Raw genomic sequence first — 19,443 nt, forward strand, 5'->3', positions numbered from 1 at the left:
TACGCACGAGCACTTTATACAGCCGTTCTTTTAATGAACGGCAATGCGTTTTATAACATAGCCCTCATAAATAACTAATACATTCAGAAGCAGAATGCAGTCTGTATGGAATGGTAGCGAAATCCTCACACCTCATTTCAATAGAGCATGATTGGGATGCTCTAGGTAGGAGGATAGCTAAACACAAGACGTCCCTTCCATAAACTCCACTGAACTTATTTCATTCTTAGGAAGACTGGGACCCGATTATCTTCTGAATTCATTGATATTATCGTTTTGAAAAGAAAAAATCGATATCATGATTGTTTTTTACCCAAGGAGATCACTCATATTATTAGCGCGCCATTTTTGGCTGCTCGTGAACTCATATTCGTAACTCAGGAATTACAGAACCCCTAGCATTGTCGCTGTTGTGGGTAACATTGCATCAGGCAAGCATGTATCCAATCACTGCCTGCAATAAAAAAAGATATTTAGAAATTTGTTCAGTGTATACATTATTAAGCCACACAGCCGAGTGATTATTGCAACACAAGTGACTGAATCTACCATGGTTCGAGCTCACGTGACTACAGTTAATTCGTTTTTTTTTGTTTGTTTGTTTTTTTTTTTTTTTAATGAAAACCCCAAACACGAGAGGTATTAGAACCTATAGCACTTAGTACCGTGCTTGGGTTGGAGGTTGAGAAGACGAAAGAAAATATTTGTTGACATTAGACTTGAACTTCTGTAGACTGTAATTTTCAGGAAATATTCTGACTGTTTACGAAGGAAGGTTGTTCCAGAAAACGGCAGTTGAATGAATAAACGAGGAAGATGAAAAGTTGGTTTGTGAGTTTCAAGTTGGACAGTAAATGGATGTTGGCTGGTAGTGGCACGTGTTCGGACTGTTTTGAAAGTTGGTGTTGTTGTTATTTGGTTTTTAGGAGCATTAGCAACTAAGGCCATATTGCTCCGGGATATGCGGTGGTCATTCCCTGACCTTTCCGCATCCTCCGTATTTCGTGGTCATGGGCTCGAACTCCGGTCTAATCAAGAAATGTGTACTACGCACTGCCGCTCCTACCCACCTGGTTACGGAGGCACCCCTGTTTTGAAAGAGAAAGCGGGAATTATAGAAGCCAATTCAGAAGAACAGTGCCCATGGAAGTATCTGTAGAAAAGGCATTCACCAGAAACAGTACGTCTATGAGACAGTGAGTAGAGAGACTGTTAGACAGGAATCATTAATTAATCTAATTGCCCTCTTCTGAATGGAATCTAGAAGGCCGGTAGAGGTTTTGGGAGCACCGCCCCAGATGTGAGAACAATATTCCATGGTAGGGCAGTTGAGTGAACAGCTGTTTGGAAGAAAGGAAACGCCGAGAGCGAAAGAACAAACCAAATTTTTTAGATGCTGAGGAAGTAATATTTGTAATGTGCTTGCGCCAAGAGAGATTAGAAGTCAGGGTAATCCCCAAAAGACATACATTTTGTCGAGAAATAGGAGTATCACCAAAGATAGGAGCAGAAGAATCTTTTTTTTTTGCGAGATATAACACAAGACTGAGTTTTAGAAGGACTGAAATCAACTAAGTTGTCTTTGCCCCACTGGAGAATTACCTGAAGATCGGCATTTAAGGAATTGGTAGCAGATTTTCGAGACGTTGAAGCTGATTGAGCAAAGCAAGATTTCTCAAAATGGAAAGTGGAATGCAATGTGCTATCATCGGCAAAACCATGGATAGGATTGGCAGTCAATAGGAGGTCATAATATACAAGAGGAAAAGAGTGGGAGAAAGAATTGAACCTTGGGGGAAACCAGCATTAGTGGCGAAGTTAGAAGACAGAGAGCTATCTACCATCACCCTCAGTGAGTGATCAGAGAGAAAACTGGATAACCAATTACTAAAAACAGTTGACAAACCATAAGATGGAAGCTTGTTTAGAAGACCTTTATGCCAAACACGATCGAAAGCCTGTGAGATGTCAAGAGGAACTATTGTGTTTCACCGAACTTTTCCATTGAATTTATACATAAATGGGTAACATAAACCAGAATATCACCAGTGGATCGACACTGACGGAATCCATACTGGTGATCGTTGATCAGACAGAAGGATTCTAGGTAGTTTATGAGTTGGCGGTTAATCGATTTCTCCATTACTTTAGAAAGAGTAGGAGTAATTGCAATGGCACGATAATTGGATGGAAGGGATTTGTCACCCTTTTTAGGAACTGGCTGGATATGAGCAAATTTCCAAGCAGAAGGAAAAACACCTTTGAAATAAGAAAGTGAAAAAAGGCGGCAAAGAATAGGAGTAAGTTCAGGAGCACAGGTTTTGAGAACAAGTGGAGAAATACCATCAGGACCTGGAGCTTTCTTAGCATCAAGATTCGTCAAAATCCTTCTGGCATCCTTTTGATGGAAGACCACAGGAGGCATTGAATGGAGCATTTTGGGAATAGTGGAAGGTGTTTTACCAAGATCATTAATACATGAGTTGGAAGAAAAATGGGATGCTAGCAGGTCAGCTTTATCCTTGGCCGAAGTGACAATAGAACCATCTGGTTTTGACAGAAGTGGGAGCAAAGATTGGCAAAATATGCAGCCAATAGGCTACCATTAGTGCAAGAAGCAAGTTTCCTGCTTTTAGCCTGTTCAAAATCTAGTTTGGACTGATTAATAACTGCTTTACAACATTTGCGAGCTTTGGTGTAGGCAGAAAATGAGACTGAAGAATTGGAAGCAAGCCAATTACGATATGAGACATTCTTCTCTTGAACAGCAATAGCATATTTATTGGAAAACCATGGTTTAGATAAAGGACGAGATTTTAAAGTAGAGTGTGAAATAAAGGATTCCATTCCTACAAGAATAATTTCACTGACACGATCTGAGCAGATGTTGACATCAGAAGTTTTAAAGCAGTAATCTGACCAAGGAGAAGAAGAAAAGAAATCTTGCAGGTCATCCCATTTTGCATTCTTGTAATGCCAAACAACACGAGGTTGGGAATAGCCATGAGATAAAGGCTGCATTGGAGAAGGGACAATCACCAAGTTTTGATCAGAGGTGCCTAAAGGAGCTCTCATTTCGACCGTGTACTTAGAAAGGTTGTTTGTGAGAAAAAGATCAAGCGTGTTGGCTGTATGTTTGCGAGCTTTGGTGTAGGCAGAAAATGAAACTGAAGAATTGGAAACAAGTCAATTACGATATGCAACGTTCTTCTCTTGAACAGCCTTAGCACATTTATTGGAAAACCAGGGTTTAGATAAAGGACGAGATTTTAAAGTGGAGTGTGGAATAAAGGATTCCATTCCTACAAGAATAATTTCACTGACACGATCTGAGCAAACTTTGACATCAGAAGTTTTGAAACAGTAATCCGACCAAGGAAAAGAAATCTCGCAGGTAATCACATTTTGCATTCTTCTAATGCCAAACAATACGAGGTTGGAAATACCCGTGAGATAAAGGCTCCATTGGAGAAGAGACAATCACCAAATTGTGATCTGAGGTGCCTAAAGGACCACTCACTTCGACGGTGTACTTAGAAGGGTTCTTTGTGAGAAAAAGATCAAGCATGTTGGCTGTATGGTTAGGATTGTCCGGTATTCTTGAAGGTAAATGAAAAATCTGTGCAAAGTTATTAGTAATTGAAAAAAATCTCGACCAGCTGGGTCGATGTGACTAGAAAACGAAACGAGCTGGAATTGTGAACATTAAAATCACCAAGGAAAATTACCTCACTGTTAGGAAAGTTGGACTGGAGAAAGTCAAGTTCCAAAGAGAGGAAATCGAAGAATTCCAAGTGATTAGTGGAGTTGGGAGAACGGTAGATACAACAGATGAATTTGACAGAATGTGGTAGAGTGATTTTAAGCCAGACAAGATCAAAAAGAGGAGATTCCAAATTACCAAGTCTCTGACAGGGAACATTGGAACGGACATATGCACAAGTACCACATTTGATGCAAAAGAATCATACAGCGAATAATTTGGGCAATTGAGATGAGCAGTAGTTGAATAAACTAATAACTGAGATTCTGTCAGAAAAAGTACATGGGGTTTGGCAGACTGCAAGTGGAAATGGACGTTGTTGAGATTCGAATTGAGACCACGTATATTTGTGAAATGAACTAGGAAGTGTATGGGAGGCTTAGATCTTTTCGCAGATAAGCTTACTCTATTAGTTTGACAATTCATGGTGTATTCAATAGTAAGAAAAAGGGGCGGGGAACATGCTGTATGAAGTAATGAAATATTGGATATTGCGTACACATGGTAAGAATATACCCAGATCCTTGACATAATGTGGCCTCAACAATGCCCCCCCCCCGCATACATACTACTCAGACTCCCTCCAGTCACTATCTGGCAGAGAAGAGGTAGCAATATTATATACTAGCTGATCTGGAAGCCTCCTAAAGAGTTACCAATAGGTTCGGTCCGGTGTACCAACTAGCGGCCGGCCTATGAACATCGTTTTAGAGCTGTACCTTCGAAATGTAAGGAAGATTGGATCTCGCTATGATGTTCATCATAACCTCAAAAGTCATCAGTCATACTGCATGATGAAAGAGATGGGGAAGGGTTGACTGGAACTTAGCTTTGGACTAAACATGGGCTTCACCACTTCAAGCCTCCAATAAGCAAAGCGGTGGTATTTCACCGGTTGATGAGAGTCACCTACCACCTAGTATTGCCTGGTAGGTGGTAGGTGGCTCTCATCAACCACCTAGTATTGCCTGGTAGGTGGCTCTCATCAACCACCTAGTATTGCCTGGTAGGTGGCTCTCATCAACCACCTAGTATTGCTTGGTAACACAGAAGGGCGGCATTCTTCTATGTGGTGTGGGCGCCACACCTCAACCCTTGTGCATGGAGGTTATACTCAGGATTACTAACAGTTAACCATCGTGAAGGCGCAAGCAGAGAATTTGTCTGTCAGAGACCGTCCGTACTTCGCCGAAATTGGGTAAACTTGACTTGAATGTCACCCCAATATCAGTTTCCATCAGCGTTTTAGACTCCCAGGTAGCAAGAATAGCTCGTCTGGCATATCTGAGAGAATGTCTATGACAACTTCAAGGACCGTTATCAAAATCATTAGACTATATAGGTCTCTTACCTATGTGGTCGTGCTGGAGTATAAACAGAACATTAAATTAATTATTTCACACATTTTGCTATCATATAATAAAATATTTTTGATTTATTTAGTTTTGTGTTTGTTCCTTAACTTTTGAGTACTAGTCATGTGATCAGATCAACGTACTTATATTCATTGCAATTTGGTCAACATTAAGATCTGAATGGACTTGTTTAGCAATTTTAAACAGAAAAACAAAATCAATTTCACTCTACCATTTTCTGCATTTTATATCCTCACGCTTCTAGAGTGACACAGTTTATTAAAGAGAACTAGTTGAATGAACACAACTATAAAGAAGAGGGTCAATTAGAGATACCAAGAATAAAATCCATGGAAAATTTACTTCACTGTTAGGAAAGGCTTGATTAGCAAAATTTAAAGCTTCCTAGCATTAGGAAAACAACAGATACAGCCAAGTGACTGATAGACACTGAATAGACTGTCTAGATTAAATACAAGGAGCTGAATAGTTAATACCGTCCACGGTTTCTCTGGATAAAATGTATCTTGAGACATTAGGAAAGAGAATATAAAAAAAATAGTACATTTGTCTAAAATTGACATTATTTTATATCCAGATCAGAAGTTTAAGACAGGTTCCAACAAGAATGAGTTTTAAATTTACAATACTCTTTTACCACGATAATCTGGGAAATGGAATCAAGACGAAACTTTGTTCTAAAATTTTTAAACTTTGTAGTCTCTATATTCACCCGATACTAATTCGTGGCGACTTCATTCTCTTCCAATAAAAGAAAAAAAGTTTAAAAATGAAAGATTTATTTATATAGAATCCTTAAAACTATATTTGAAGGAGAAAATGATATTATTGATCCCAAAAAACCACTTTTTAAAGATGGTTCAAACAAAAACAAAAATGCTGGGAAAGTATGGGGTGCAGAGGAACGTGCTTTGAATGAGATGAAGTCGCAGATCTTGTAAGTGAAATTTTGTTTTTGACCTCAATATGCTGTACATTTTTAACAGCCCTTGTATATAACAAACTCAAATGGTTCAGCATAAAGCGTCTACTTAAAGCTCTGCAGTCATCCTCCTGACTTATAAACAAATTGAATCAATATTTCGATATGTAAAAACTTAGTTCATTATTTTTAATCAAACTTAGTGGTCTTTGTCGCTCTTCAGAAGAGCGATGAAGAACCTTGTTGTTGTAGTAGAGTTTAGTAGCATCAGCGACTAAGGCCATATTGCTCCGTGTATATTGTATGTAAATTGCGTGTGTTCTGAGGTCGATTTTCTTTTTGCTGGATGAAAAACCAGAGTTTCCGGGAGAAAAACCACGCTACCCTCGCTTGAGACCGACTAACCCAGCCGCCTTGTGAAAAAATGTCCATAAAGATCCCACTCCTCATCGGCGGGTCTCGAACTTCGGCCTTTTCCACCCTGTGTGGGGAGGATGGCGATTCTACCAACTGTGCTACCCACGCGGGTTATGAAGAAAGATTATGGATGGATTTATATTATGAACAATTATATTATAGTTTGCAAAATAAAACAAAGAAAATACTTCTATGACTACGGAGAACTAATCGATAGTTCTCAGAAGAATAAATCATATCACAAAAGTAATATTAGCGAGAAGTATCATTTTTTTATCCAAATATAAAAATAAATAAGCTTTTTTGTTGTGGCAGAGAATTAGAAAACCATTACAACATATCCATTATAACCGATAACAAAATACAAAACTGATAATAAAATCAGTTGCATTTACATTAAGAGTCAGATACGCGTGCACACATATATTAAAAAACATCTGGAAGATAGGATGGCATTGATAGTTCCTTGCAGTATTAGAGGTCTTCTGAGAAGCAGCAACACTGAAAAAATGCTGAATCCAAAGTGATGGCCAAACTCTTCTCGAATGCTTCTCCAAGCAATCGAGAATTACATGCATTACACTGCATGTAATTATTGTTTTTTGTTTTTTTTAAGCAACTTCCTGAGTGGTACTGAATTTAAAGTTTCTGTCACTGTTGGGCGACAGATGGTATGTTCAAGGCCAGGTTTTAGGTTTTCCCATGTTAATTGATGATATTCTAACGAGAGAAAGACTTAATGTGAGAGGATACAGCAGCTGATCAGATTTCAGCGGCATGTAACAGAGAAGAAAGAAGATAAGCGTTTATGTATCAGGATGATGACTGGTTGGAAACGTGAAGGAGATGCTGTCATAGTATTCACATTCAGAGAGCTTTAAGAAGTGAGAGAAGAAAAAAATATAAGTTTGATGTGTGCAAAAAAGATAAGTTTAGTATCGAAGAGTACTCCCAGATCTTTATAAAACAGAGTCGATTTAAGAGGCCGAAATTACAAGGAAGGGATTTCTTGGAAAAGGAAATATGAGCACGCCTATCAGATTACTATCAAGGATAGAAGCTAATAAAATTAGAAACTACAGCAATAGTCATTAATGCGAGATGTGTGAATAAAGTTCCCGGTTCAAACTTCCTCTAATACATGGCGGTATAGAAATTGCCCGTACGCTGACAGGTTTCAAGTAACGACTAGTTTTTTTAGTAGCGTTAATGTTCCTTGTTACCATTTTGTAATGGAGCAACGTTAAAATTTTGCTTTAAACTGGGAAAATCTGCAACAGAAACCTATGAAATGTTAAAATTGTTTATGGCGATGAAACGTCAAGTCGTACTAGTGTGTGTATTTAAATGGTATAAGCGGTTCAAAGATGGACGTGTGGATATTTGCGATGACCCAAGAAGTGGGCATCCTACAGCTTCTCTAAATGAGGACAGAGTTGCAAAATTGTGGAGTCGGGAAATTGTGGCAAGAAGTCTTCTTTTGACCCTCAGAACGATGGCTGAGGAGTTCGATATGTATAAGGAGATGATTCGTCAAATTCTACATGAAGATTTAGGGTAAAGGAAGGTCTGTGCAAAATTTCTGCTGCACAGTATCATGGATGAGCAGAAGCAACGAAGAGCGTCATCATGCAAAGACTTCATCCAGACTTGTCAAGAAAATGCTAATTTCCTCGACTGTATTGTCACTAGAGATGAGTGTTGGGTGTTTCAGTACGACGCAGTGACGAATCGTCAGAGAATGCAGTAGACTTTAAAATCATCACTAAGGCCCAAAACGTTTTGCTTAGAGAAGTCCAGGATCAAGACGATGCTGATAAAGTTTTTCGACAAACAGTATGATTTATAAGGAATTTGTACCTGAAAGGTACAAATATTGTACAAATACGAATTAGTGCTGCGTTCCACAAATAGGTTCTTCAAAGACTACTGAAGTGCATTTCCAGGGTGAGGCCACAATTTCGAGAGAAAGGCAGATGGCCCTTGTTGCACGACAATGCTCTCTCCATTCCCCACTTGTTTAGAAGACATTTCTGACGAAACATGGCACTGAACAGGCGGGGAATGTGGAGAGCATTGTCGTGCAATGCTCTTCCCATTACCCATCCACCACAGTTTTCCGATGTAGCACCAGCAGACTTCTTTCTCTTTCCAATGTGAAAACTTCCCTGAAAACAAAGAGATAAAGGTGTTGAGGACATAAAGAAAAATTTAACCGCCAAACTGAACATTATCTCTTTGGGCGTCTTCGCTAACTCTTTTAGAAAGGTGTAATAAGTGCATTCAATCTTTGAATAAAGATTGAAACCATTTTTGAGCCCCTTCACTTTATATTCTGTTTATTACAACAGTTTGGCAATAAATTTCTCGAACAGCTGCGATAGTTGCTGAACTATTGCAACAGTTCGGGAACTTTATTGCTACACCTCATATATTAATTGTTCTGCTGTACTTCCTCAAATGAAGTAGAAATAACTCTGATTTTAATATCGTCAGCATAAGCAATGAGGGACATTTGCATAATTAGAAATGATAGAAGTAAGACGAAAAAGAGAAAGAATCCCACCATGCGGAATTTCGTTAGATACGTTTTTTTTTTTCTTTTCTTTAATAAGAAATGAACCATTGGCCTATAAAAGATGGGTTGTATGAAAGAGGAATTCCTGTATGAAAAAGAAAATTATCTTGTATTCCATAAACTTTTTTTCAGTAGGTAAAAAAGCACTGATGGACGAATAGTGAGAAGTGCAGAGATTAAGTCAAGGTGAACTGATCAAGTTGACCTTTTGGCTTATGTCATCATGCGCAAAAAAGTCTCTAGAATATGAGTATTCTATAAACCATCAATAAGGATTCTAGAAACTTAATTTTCTTTAGTTTTTATTCTAGAAACTTAGTTTTCTTTAGTGAATGCGAAAGAAAACTGATATTGGGGCCATCTGAGAATGTCCTCACTTACCCATGTGTATTATGTCTGCAAATTGTGTGTTCTCTGGTTGTTTTGCCTCTTGTTGGACGAAAAACCCCCAAGTTTCGGAGGAGGGGAAAGAGCCTTGTTATCTTCCTTGTCACCATTTTGTAATGGAGCAACGCTAAAATTTTGCTTTAAACTGGGAAAATCTGCAACCGATATGTTTCCCACGCAGAGCAACACGAGAGAAAGGAAGAGATAGAATTTGTGAAGTTAGAAGAGGCAGAATGGATATGTGAAACAATTTCAGCAGTCAGGAGATGACGATAGGTCACCACTGTTTTTATAGTTAGGGCGTATAACGTCTGGATGCATGGAAAATTTTAGTTATACACCTGCTAAATAGAGGGGCTAATAATTCTAAAAAGCAAATTTTATAACCAAGTTGGAGATGTATGGGCCCGGTGGCATTGGCAGCCTATTAATGATCCTTTTGAGTTCCCAAGAATTAAAGGTGAATATGACGCCAACATAAAGGATTAGGAAAGTGGTTAGGCGGAGGTGGAATGATCAGTCGGAGAGGGAAAAATTTTTATAAGTGGCGAGGGAGAATTCGAAAAATTCTCTTCTTACCAGTGACAAAACTTGCACGGGCTTCAGTATACAGATGACTGCTATGGTCAGTGAGAGGGGTTGTTTTTCCCTAAAGCAATCTACTTTAAGAAAAGGCAGCACTCAATTCCTCATAGCAGCAACAGTTGTAGACACCTTGGAAGCAGCTGATAACCCGATGAAGGCCAACCATTTTTAAAGTAGAGGAAACTGCATGGTCGATAGGGGAAGAAGAACAAGCATATGTAAAGGAAAAATATTAAGTGCTGGTGCCATGGGAATGTTCAATAATCTTAAATATTCTTTTAGAGGTACGGTGCGCGGGTATATCAAGAACTGGAAATTGGTGAAACAATGAGCAACCTGCGTGGAGTGTAAGCTGCCTTTAATTTCTAAAAGAATTACAGATTATTCTCAGAAGTTTTGTTGTACTTCCTGTACCACTTCTTCTGTGAAGTCTAGTAATGATGTCCTTATGACACCATCAACATCACAAGCTAACTCGTTGGTAAGTGATGCTGAGATAAGGACAGCATTACAAGCGTTCACTGAAGAAGTTGTACAGGAAGTACCACGAAACTCCTAAGAATAATCTGTAATTCTTTAAGAAATTAAAGGCAGCTTACACTCCACGCAGATTTAAGCGTTCATTGTTATACTAATATTCAAGAACTTAGGAATACTTATCAATGCAGTGCCATACAGATTTAGTAAATAAAATGCTCTTGATGTTCATATTAAAATGTATTTTTGATTTATAATTCATCGAATTTATTTTCAGCACGTAATATAGTTTAATTTTATTTTCTTTAATTTATTTTTGAATACTCTGAATAAGAAATTTACAGTAACACTACACCATTATGCACTAGGACGACACAGATTTGTTCGACCTTTCGAGGATTATCTTCTTCTTGGTCACGACCATAGTATAATGGAGCGCCATCTTAGATGTGCTACACAAACTCATGTATATTTATGTTCGGGATCAAGACTGGTTAATCCTCTTAAAGAGCTGAACAGTGCCGGTTCATTCCTAGTGCAAAATAAATGAGTTTTTCTGATACGTGGTTTTTCTCTCCCGATGTCGTTACCGTGTTTACAAGGATTTTATATTTTCCAGTCGATATTCCTTTTTAACTTTTGGCTATACAACAAGGGGGAACTCATAACATATGCCATCTAGGACTCCTCAAGACTTGAGCTGCCACTACTGAAGATAATACGTAAAGTGAGCTTTAGACAGTTTCTGGATATGAAGATAAAAGCACTTACTCATACAGTAATTGTGAGATCAAGTTTATTTCTATCAAGAGGTTACAAATAAAACTTATTTTCTAAACAGACGTACCACAAACTATTTCTCGCACACTTTCTCAATGTTAAATGAAAGTACAAATTGGTGGGGGAGATAGTTTGCGAAATGTATTCTGTTTGGGGGATACTTCTATAACAGACATGGTGGGTACCACAGTTGGTAGGATCGCCATCCTCCCTACACCGAGTGAAAGAGGCCTGAATTCGAGTCCTGTCGATGACGGGAACATTTTTAAGAGTCATTTTCACAAAGCGGTTGAATTGGTTTTTCCTCCCGGAAACTCGGTTTTCGTCCAGAAAACAGAATATCAACCTCAGAGCACCCGCAATTTACAGGCAATATACACTGAGCAATATGGCCTTCATCGCTGATGCTCCTAAAAACCCCTACTACAATAACGACTTCCTTCTATAACCTCTTAATAAAAATAAAATGTTATCATAATTAACTCGATAATGAAAGCGTTTAACTCCATCTTTTGTACAAAACTTATGTTACATCATACACACCAGTATGATGCGCTCATTCTTGAGCTTCAAATAAATAGTGCTATTTATTTGAAGCGCAAGAATGAGACAACTCCTAATTTGCTTGACAGCATAAGATGTATTTCTGTGCAAAATTCAGTTTCTTTTAGCTAAGTGCAAAAATTATGCATTTGCGTTACTTGTATGATACGTTTTAGTTAAGTTTGATTATGAATAACGAAAAGGGTGAAAACAATTTCCTTATCTGACTACTGTGTATATCTAGATTGGTATTGTTATTTCTGGTGCAAGGGATGCTTAGGCCATAACAAACAAAGATGGAGCAAATAAGATTCATTCATAGGGAAAATAACAGATGACAATAAAATGTATATAGGATTTAATATTAAAAATCAAATATAAATTTTAAGTAGTTTTGTTGATAGACAACTTGATCACTAGTGTGCTACTTTTTTTTTTTTTTTTATGCGGGATAATTCGGGAAATTTTACTTGGATTACTAAGACGCTCAGAAAACAGCGCACCCTACGTGCCATGGTCCACAATTATTCTGGTAGAATAAGGGCGCACATATACAGTAATCTTCTCTTTGCAAACATCACGTGCAAGACCAGATTTGTTGAGTTGCATTGTTCCAGGGACAATAGAGAGGGCACCCATCCGGGCCAATACAATTAATGTAAGGGGGAACGTTTTTCGGCTTTTAAGATTTATGAGTCAGGGCTCCAGTGTACCTAAATCCGGCAATGGTCAAGTCCCAAGGTTGCCGGATTTGAGTTTCATACTATATTTATTTAAACTATTTCTTTTCTGAAAATTCTGGGTTGTAATAACGATGTATTATGCTGCACGATAAATCAGAAAACATTTTTATTCTAGACAGAGCTGGCAGAATAACGCAACAAATGGTTAAAATGATTGCTAATTAATTCCTGAATAACTAAATATAGAAACTTTATTGAATGCTTGATGTATTAGCGCAGCGTGGAGCCTTCACAGCCTACAAGGCTAGGGATCTTACGGATATAAGCATATAAACTACAGAAATGAAATAATTGTATTAGACTTATTACAAAATAAAACAAGTTTTTAAGAATAGCATTTTACCAAAAAAAATTGGTAAAGTGTTATTAATTTTCCTAAAAAGTAAATATTGTTTAGGTAATGTGTACAAGACGGTACTAGAAAAAGGATGTTTTGAAATCTTTCATCAATCTGCGATGGTAGTTTAAAAAGTGGTGGCAACACGGCTGTTTACAAAAAACAAAACGAACTTTGTTTGCAAATATTTTACTGCCACGTTCACGCAGAGTAATCACCGCCTCCTATAAAATTCGATACCAACACGCAGAGGTATCTGAGGCCATTAGCAGCCTGATTTTGTTGGAGTGAAAAGAGTGTGATCTACTGCTCGCAGTGTCTTGTATTGTTGGAAAGTGCTTTTGTCTGAGCGACTTCTTCCTGTTGAGCAAATCAGTCACAAGGGCTCATGTCCGGAAAAGGTGAATGACATTGTCTCCAAGAAAGGACAACACATCAACGGTATTTCTTGATACAAATGCTATCCAGGAACGAAGCATGTGGTGCCGGTTTGTGGATCAGCATGAAGTGGAATGATGCCTTTCCTGTCGTACTCAATAATCATCATTTATTCCCTGTTCTTGTCTGAATTTTTCCCCCTTTTTTTATTTTAGTTTATTTTTTTTAAAACTTGAGTAGCGCCATGCAATAGACCAGCGTTTGAATTTTGGTTCATACGAATCAAGCTTATGTTTGATTTAATGCAATTGCCCACTTTCAGAAACCTTCGTAAACAGTGTCGCCACTACTTTTTGAACAACCCGCCTAAGTTTACTAGAATATATATATTTTTTTTCTTATCTCGTATAACTGCCGAGTTATACTTCACATGTCTTCGAATACCTTTGAGATCGATAATTATTACTTTTCACTACACAACCTTCCTGGAAAATTAGTAGCTTTATACAAATTCTGAAAAAAGAAGAGACTTATGCTCTGTTTGTTGGAAGAAAACCCTTTTCTAACGCTCTCTTTGCTACTGTGCCTGTTCTCTGCATTAAGCGAGAGCGAAATGCACTCTATGCGGAAGAAACGTGTACTTAATAAGTTTCTTTAATATATTTTCGCGATTTATCCTTATTTATTCCTGTCGAGCGTATTCAGAACAATATGAGTAATGGTAAACAGTATGAGATGGGGGAAAAAAAAGAAAGGAAGAAGCTGTTAGAGACAAAAGTTATTCATATTTTCATGAGAGCCAATCAGAATATATAATTGCTACTTTTTGCCATTTTAAATTTTTAGTAAAGGCACCCTTTATCCAGGAGAGTCTGGGAGCTTCTCATGGATATCAATTAAAGTCCAGAATGCCAAAGATCCTTCGTAAAAAAGGGAAAGAAAGAAAACTAAATCGCAAGAGTAGCTCCCTCTTGATCAAGCATCATTGCTTCTTTTTCTATATTTATTTTTATTATGTTAACAATAATAAATTAATTCTACTATTAAAGTTGAATTTCATTATTATTTTTTGATGACAAAATTAAAAAAAAAACAAAAAAAACTGTATTCTATTATTACTTAAAGAAATATTAAGGAGTATACTATACAGAGGGAAGCCCTATTTGGTAGTCTTAATCTTATGCTTCGTTATAATATTTATTCTGGTGAGTTTCTTACTGAGATCGGCCTGTCGATATCCGCTATTTCGAAAACGCCCACGTTGAAGACGCGGAATGTAGAGGTCACCCACCCTTGCTGTACACATATGCCGCTGCAAATCACCCTCATGCCACCCATCAGAGAGTCACTCAGTCTGGCCTTCTTGCATTATCAGAACAAGTCTCGGTGAACTTTGTCATTTGGTTAGCTGCGCTGGTACTTTGTGGATGTGTTATATGATGTCGCGCAAAATATCTCCTTTCTCATACTCTTGGAAGTCGTTTTCGTCTGATATATCAAGATGAATGCTCTGAGGTTTCTTGTTTTCAAGGGACTACAAAAAAAGAAAAAGATAATCTGTTTAACAGAACAGTGTTAAAATGGAAATGGCTTTTCAGAATTGAATATACCCCCGACAACCAATAGAAGAATCCGAGGAAATAACCAACACAAAAGATATTATTTCAATAAAGAATAATTAACTTTATTAAGTTTTTAATTTTCATGTTTGATCCCTGTCCAGGCAACCGCCGGAGCAGTTCCCCCCTCCCCATTTCTCATTGGATCAGATTTTTTTTGCAATTACTGTGTGATATTACATTTAACTTTCTTCTTCTTTTTTTTGTGGGTGTGCAGGGGATTCGAACGCGCAACTTATGTACCTGTGACAAAGTACACTAATAACGTGGTTACTTGTAAAAGAATATGTAAATTGATATGCGAACGAAGCTTTATGATATTAATAAATCAAGAAAAAGTGCATTTTTTTTCACATTGGTGTACATATTCGGTGCAAACACATTTTCAAATGCACTTGGACGGAATTCATTCCCAATAAAGAAGAATTCATTCCCAATAAAGAAGAATCCATGTCCCATGAAATGAATGGTAGGATGATACGAATGTCCATACATACTACAAAACAAGAGTCGAATATTTAAAGTTCTCTTAAGTATTGCGATTTTCTAAATTATGTTAGAGAATCCATTCGCTATACTATAAATAGATTCATACAAACATACATTCTCTAATGTATAAATCAATATGTAGCAAGACACAGAGAAAGAGATGGAGAGACTCTACCGTACTATAAAAGTGAGAGAGAGAGAGAGAGAGAGTATCTTGGGATTAGACTTTTACCAATCTAGACCACATAAAGAATTCTGCACCACATAAAGAATTCTGCATTTATAGCGATCTGCCAGAAAGGTGCATCTACTGCTGGAATTGCCCACTCAACTACTGCCACCATATTTCAGTGGGGTTCTAAGTTGGCGGGGGCGCATTAAAGGCAGACGTGCCCCTGTTGCAATTTAATTTCACAATGAAATCACATAAAGGCATTTCAAAATAAAATACATCACAATCAAATAATTATATGAAAATATAATTTACCATTGGTATCAGGGACTTCTTCCCCACTTGAGTAATCAAGGCATCCGAGCTACCATGCCAAAGTTAATTGGGCACAACAACCTTCTTTGGCCATTCCTATTTGTACCAACGAAGCCAGTCACGTGTTCTGACAGTGCGTTGTGCAGAATGAGTGGCATCCGAAATAAGTAGGGATACGAAATCTGGTTGCCTTTTTTTTTTTTCTTGTTACCCTCTGAAAAAAAAAAAACTTAGAAATATTGGAATATTTAGTGGGCTTATATCATAATCGGTTTTACATGATTTTGCTCTCCCCCTCCAAAGTAGCACAAGATCCACCATTGACTGCAAAATTTACTTTTACCAGTTTCATCGGGGGATGGGGGAAAGAACCGGATTTAATTTAATTTAAAGATGGAAAAGAGCACTCTATCTGACACAGACAAAAAAAAAAAAAAACCTAATGAAATAAATAAATAAATACTCATTACTGTTGTACAACACGTACACAGTTCCGGTCGCACCCATAAAGGCCAGGGGATAACAGTGACTCTTCCTAATGTAGGGGAATTAACAGCATAAAGGTTTTAAGTAAAACGCTAGCGAGAGTTTTTAGCAACAGTGTTTTAATTTTCTTTTCTTTTCTTTTTTTTTTTATTGTACACTCCTTGGCTACCTTATTAGGGCCGTGAGTTAATAACTTTTTGAATCCCTGTTGGCCCAAAGCACTTCTCCGACACCACTTGGCATGGTGTCGATATGGTTTTTGAAAAATAACCCCAACAATACTGAATTGCAACAGTGTAGTGTGCATCTGATTGACAACGGAGTTCGAGGCACCCTCCAGCGGAATCAGGGGACCAAAGGCATGCGACTAAAACATGTTCCATGCCATTATACCTCCTCTAACAATGTGGACTGTCGGTAACAGTGTAGTTTCAATGAGTAGTGTGGTGTTCCCCTATACGCAGTGTATTTTTGAGTTGAAGAGCGTAAATCGGGACTCATCAGACCATGTGACTTGCCTCCAGTCTCCTACGTCCATCCTTTGCATTCCCGGCACCAAAACAGCCGTATTTTTTGGTCGGTGCCCGAGATCGTGATATGGTTCTTTGCATGGTGTGGTACTGATTCCTTGTGATGTATTTGCATTAAATGCAGAGGCTAATTTTATTCTGCTGTTTGGCGTTCCAGACATCTTGTTCGTCACTTATATTTTCGCTGTTATGTTCACATATGATGTTTTCCAGACGTATTTCCATTTATTAAATATTCAAATGACACTAGTGCTTGGATATCAACAACACTGCAGCCGTTCTGTCTCTGTAGAATCTGCTAAATGCGCGTTGATAATCATACCTCTTGAATTCCGCGAATTCATGTCTATTCCCCAGCGCCGGTGAACCGATTTGGGCATTAGTCAGGCCACGCAGTTTAATAATGTTTCTTTCTCACACACACACATATGACTTCTTCAATTTACATACTTTTCATAAATGCATATAGCCCTTCCATGGTCCTAATAAAGTGGTCAGGCAGTGTACAATAATAATGTTATCTGTTATAAGAATTGCATTATCATAGATCTTCATTACCGTATATCAGTAGAAAATTATAACATCTTTTCTGAAGTAATTTAGGATTACTCTATTTATAAATAAGCTGTTTCTTTTGAGTACAAAAGAGTAAGCATGACATTGATAAAAATTAACATTGGGAATGTATTCGTGGCTTAACGAATCTTTTTAATATGTTTATATTTAATATTTAACGCCGAAGTTTATATTGTAGATACATGAAATTTTTGAAATCAAAGTTCAAAAACTACAATATTCTGAACTAATGTAAATCTATTAAAAGTTTAAGCTTAGAAGAAGCAAGTATTTTACCTGCTACTAGAAAAGAGTAAATGGACATTTTTTTACATCGTAGTACTTTTCTGTATTTACAGAGGACAGCAGAGACCATGTGGGCGGGAGAGGAGGTGGAGGAAATGAGTGACATTCAAGTGCGCCTGCCTAGCCGGATTGTCATTTATGGCGATGACTACCACCAGTCCTATTCTGAAGTCCTGTCCCATACTCAGCCATTCTGTGGTCATCATCCTGCAGGGAATGTGTAATATATATCCATCGTCCACTTGCTTCCCCGTCGTGGAATGACTAAGCCAAATTACCTGTCCTATCATCAACACATCTGATCCCCGGCTCCCAGTAATATAATGCTGGCCGTGCTTTCTAGTGGTGAAGTTGAAATCTTCTCTATGACATGAGAGCCATGGAGGAACCCTGTGCCATATAGACTCCGTTTTCCCTCCCATTCATCTACTACGGGTGCTTTCATTCTCTCGTTGCCAACACCTTATGCTCGAACAGTGATGAAAAATGATTCTACGGATATTATCACTAAGATTTTACCTTTTCGCGCTGTTATATATTCTTTCTGTACTAATAATATCTATTTCGATTTTTGCTGGCCCAAGATTTATCGTCCCGTCAGTTTCTCGACACTAATGACGCTGCTGCAATATTTTGTTACTGCAATTTCAAAGTATCCCCCACAAGGTGTCAGATACGACATCTTAGATAAGACTGAATATTCATGTAGCCTACTGTGCTCAACCTACATTCTTGTTACATATGCATATTTTGTCGCTCTACAAACCTTAAAACTATAGTAGAAACAAAGGAGACAGATAGTAATATTTGCATGCCCCTTGTCCGTATAGAATGCTAGTGTTATCCAGTGGCCCAGCAAACCAACTAGTAAGTTAGCTGAATGCGTATGAACCCAGTCAGTACAGCGAGAGTTAGTGCGTAGGCTTAGATATGAATTTGTGTAGTTTACAGTAACTGTATGTGTTTCAGATCACGTCCTTCTCTTCAGTCAAAACGATACAGTAATAATCTAGTCCAGAACTGCTCAGAAAATCAAATAAAAATATATTTGTATGAATAAGGAGTGTTGTTTTCGTTTTTCAGGGGGAGAACTGAAGGGGGAACACAAAAAATATATAATTGTTTCGGTTCTACTCATCTTTGCCCTTGCATTGTACACTACACCTATCAAAATATTACAACATTGAACATTACTAAAAATATTTCTTGACTAAACGTCTAAGAGTATGAAAGAATTGGTTTACGCATGTGCACTGGATAGTAGAAATGATGTACACGCAGTAACCCTGCATAAACCAACTCTTTCACCGAACATTACGATATGAGATCGTATCCTCATTTAATTGCAAAAGCCTGCCACTTCGTAATGTTATAGAAATAAATTTACTCTTACTCTTAAGTTGAAGTAGCCTAGGTCAGCGATGGCGAAACCTTTTGGCCTGCGTGCCAAAAAACTTTTTAAATTAGCACGTTTTCAATGATTTAAAATTATAACAACTTAGTTGCTGCATAATTTAAGCACAATTACTTATGGGTTTTCACCGCTAGGTGTTCTGATAGAAATAAAACAAAAATGTCTTTCAAATAACAAAAAAATAAATAAATAAATAAAAATTTAAATATAAAATATTTGAGACTGATCATGTGGTCTGTATCTATTCCTATCCACCTGGCGGTGCATGCTT

The 19,443-nt window shown here is 37.7% G+C and overlaps 1 protein-coding gene across 6 annotated transcripts in view; it reads left to right on the plus strand.

Annotated features, from left to right (window-relative positions):
* The window catches only part of Shal (Potassium voltage-gated channel protein Shal), a 264,104-nt gene extending 245,333 nt beyond the window's left edge, over window positions 1–18,771 (plus strand). For 3 of the 6 annotated variants that reach the window (XM_090381766.1, XM_090381768.1, XM_090381767.1), the window contains one exon: window positions 17,812–18,771. In XM_090381766.1, coding sequence (XP_090237892.1) covers window positions 17,812–17,982 — 171 coding nt within the window. In that variant the 3' untranslated portion in view covers window positions 17,983–18,771. The remainder of the gene's footprint in view (window positions 1–17,811) is intronic. The other 3 variants (XR_016547418.1, XR_016547417.1, XM_090381769.1) reach the window with 3 other exon arrangements.
* Window positions 18,772–19,443: the final 672 nt, after the last annotated feature.

This window comes from Mastigoproctus giganteus, chromosome 9 (genome assembly GCF_048544385.1).
Source record: "Mastigoproctus giganteus isolate SK-2022 chromosome 9, ASM4854438v1, whole genome shotgun sequence".
NCBI classification, from domain to species: Eukaryota; Metazoa; Arthropoda; class Arachnida; order Uropygi; family Thelyphonidae; genus Mastigoproctus; species Mastigoproctus giganteus.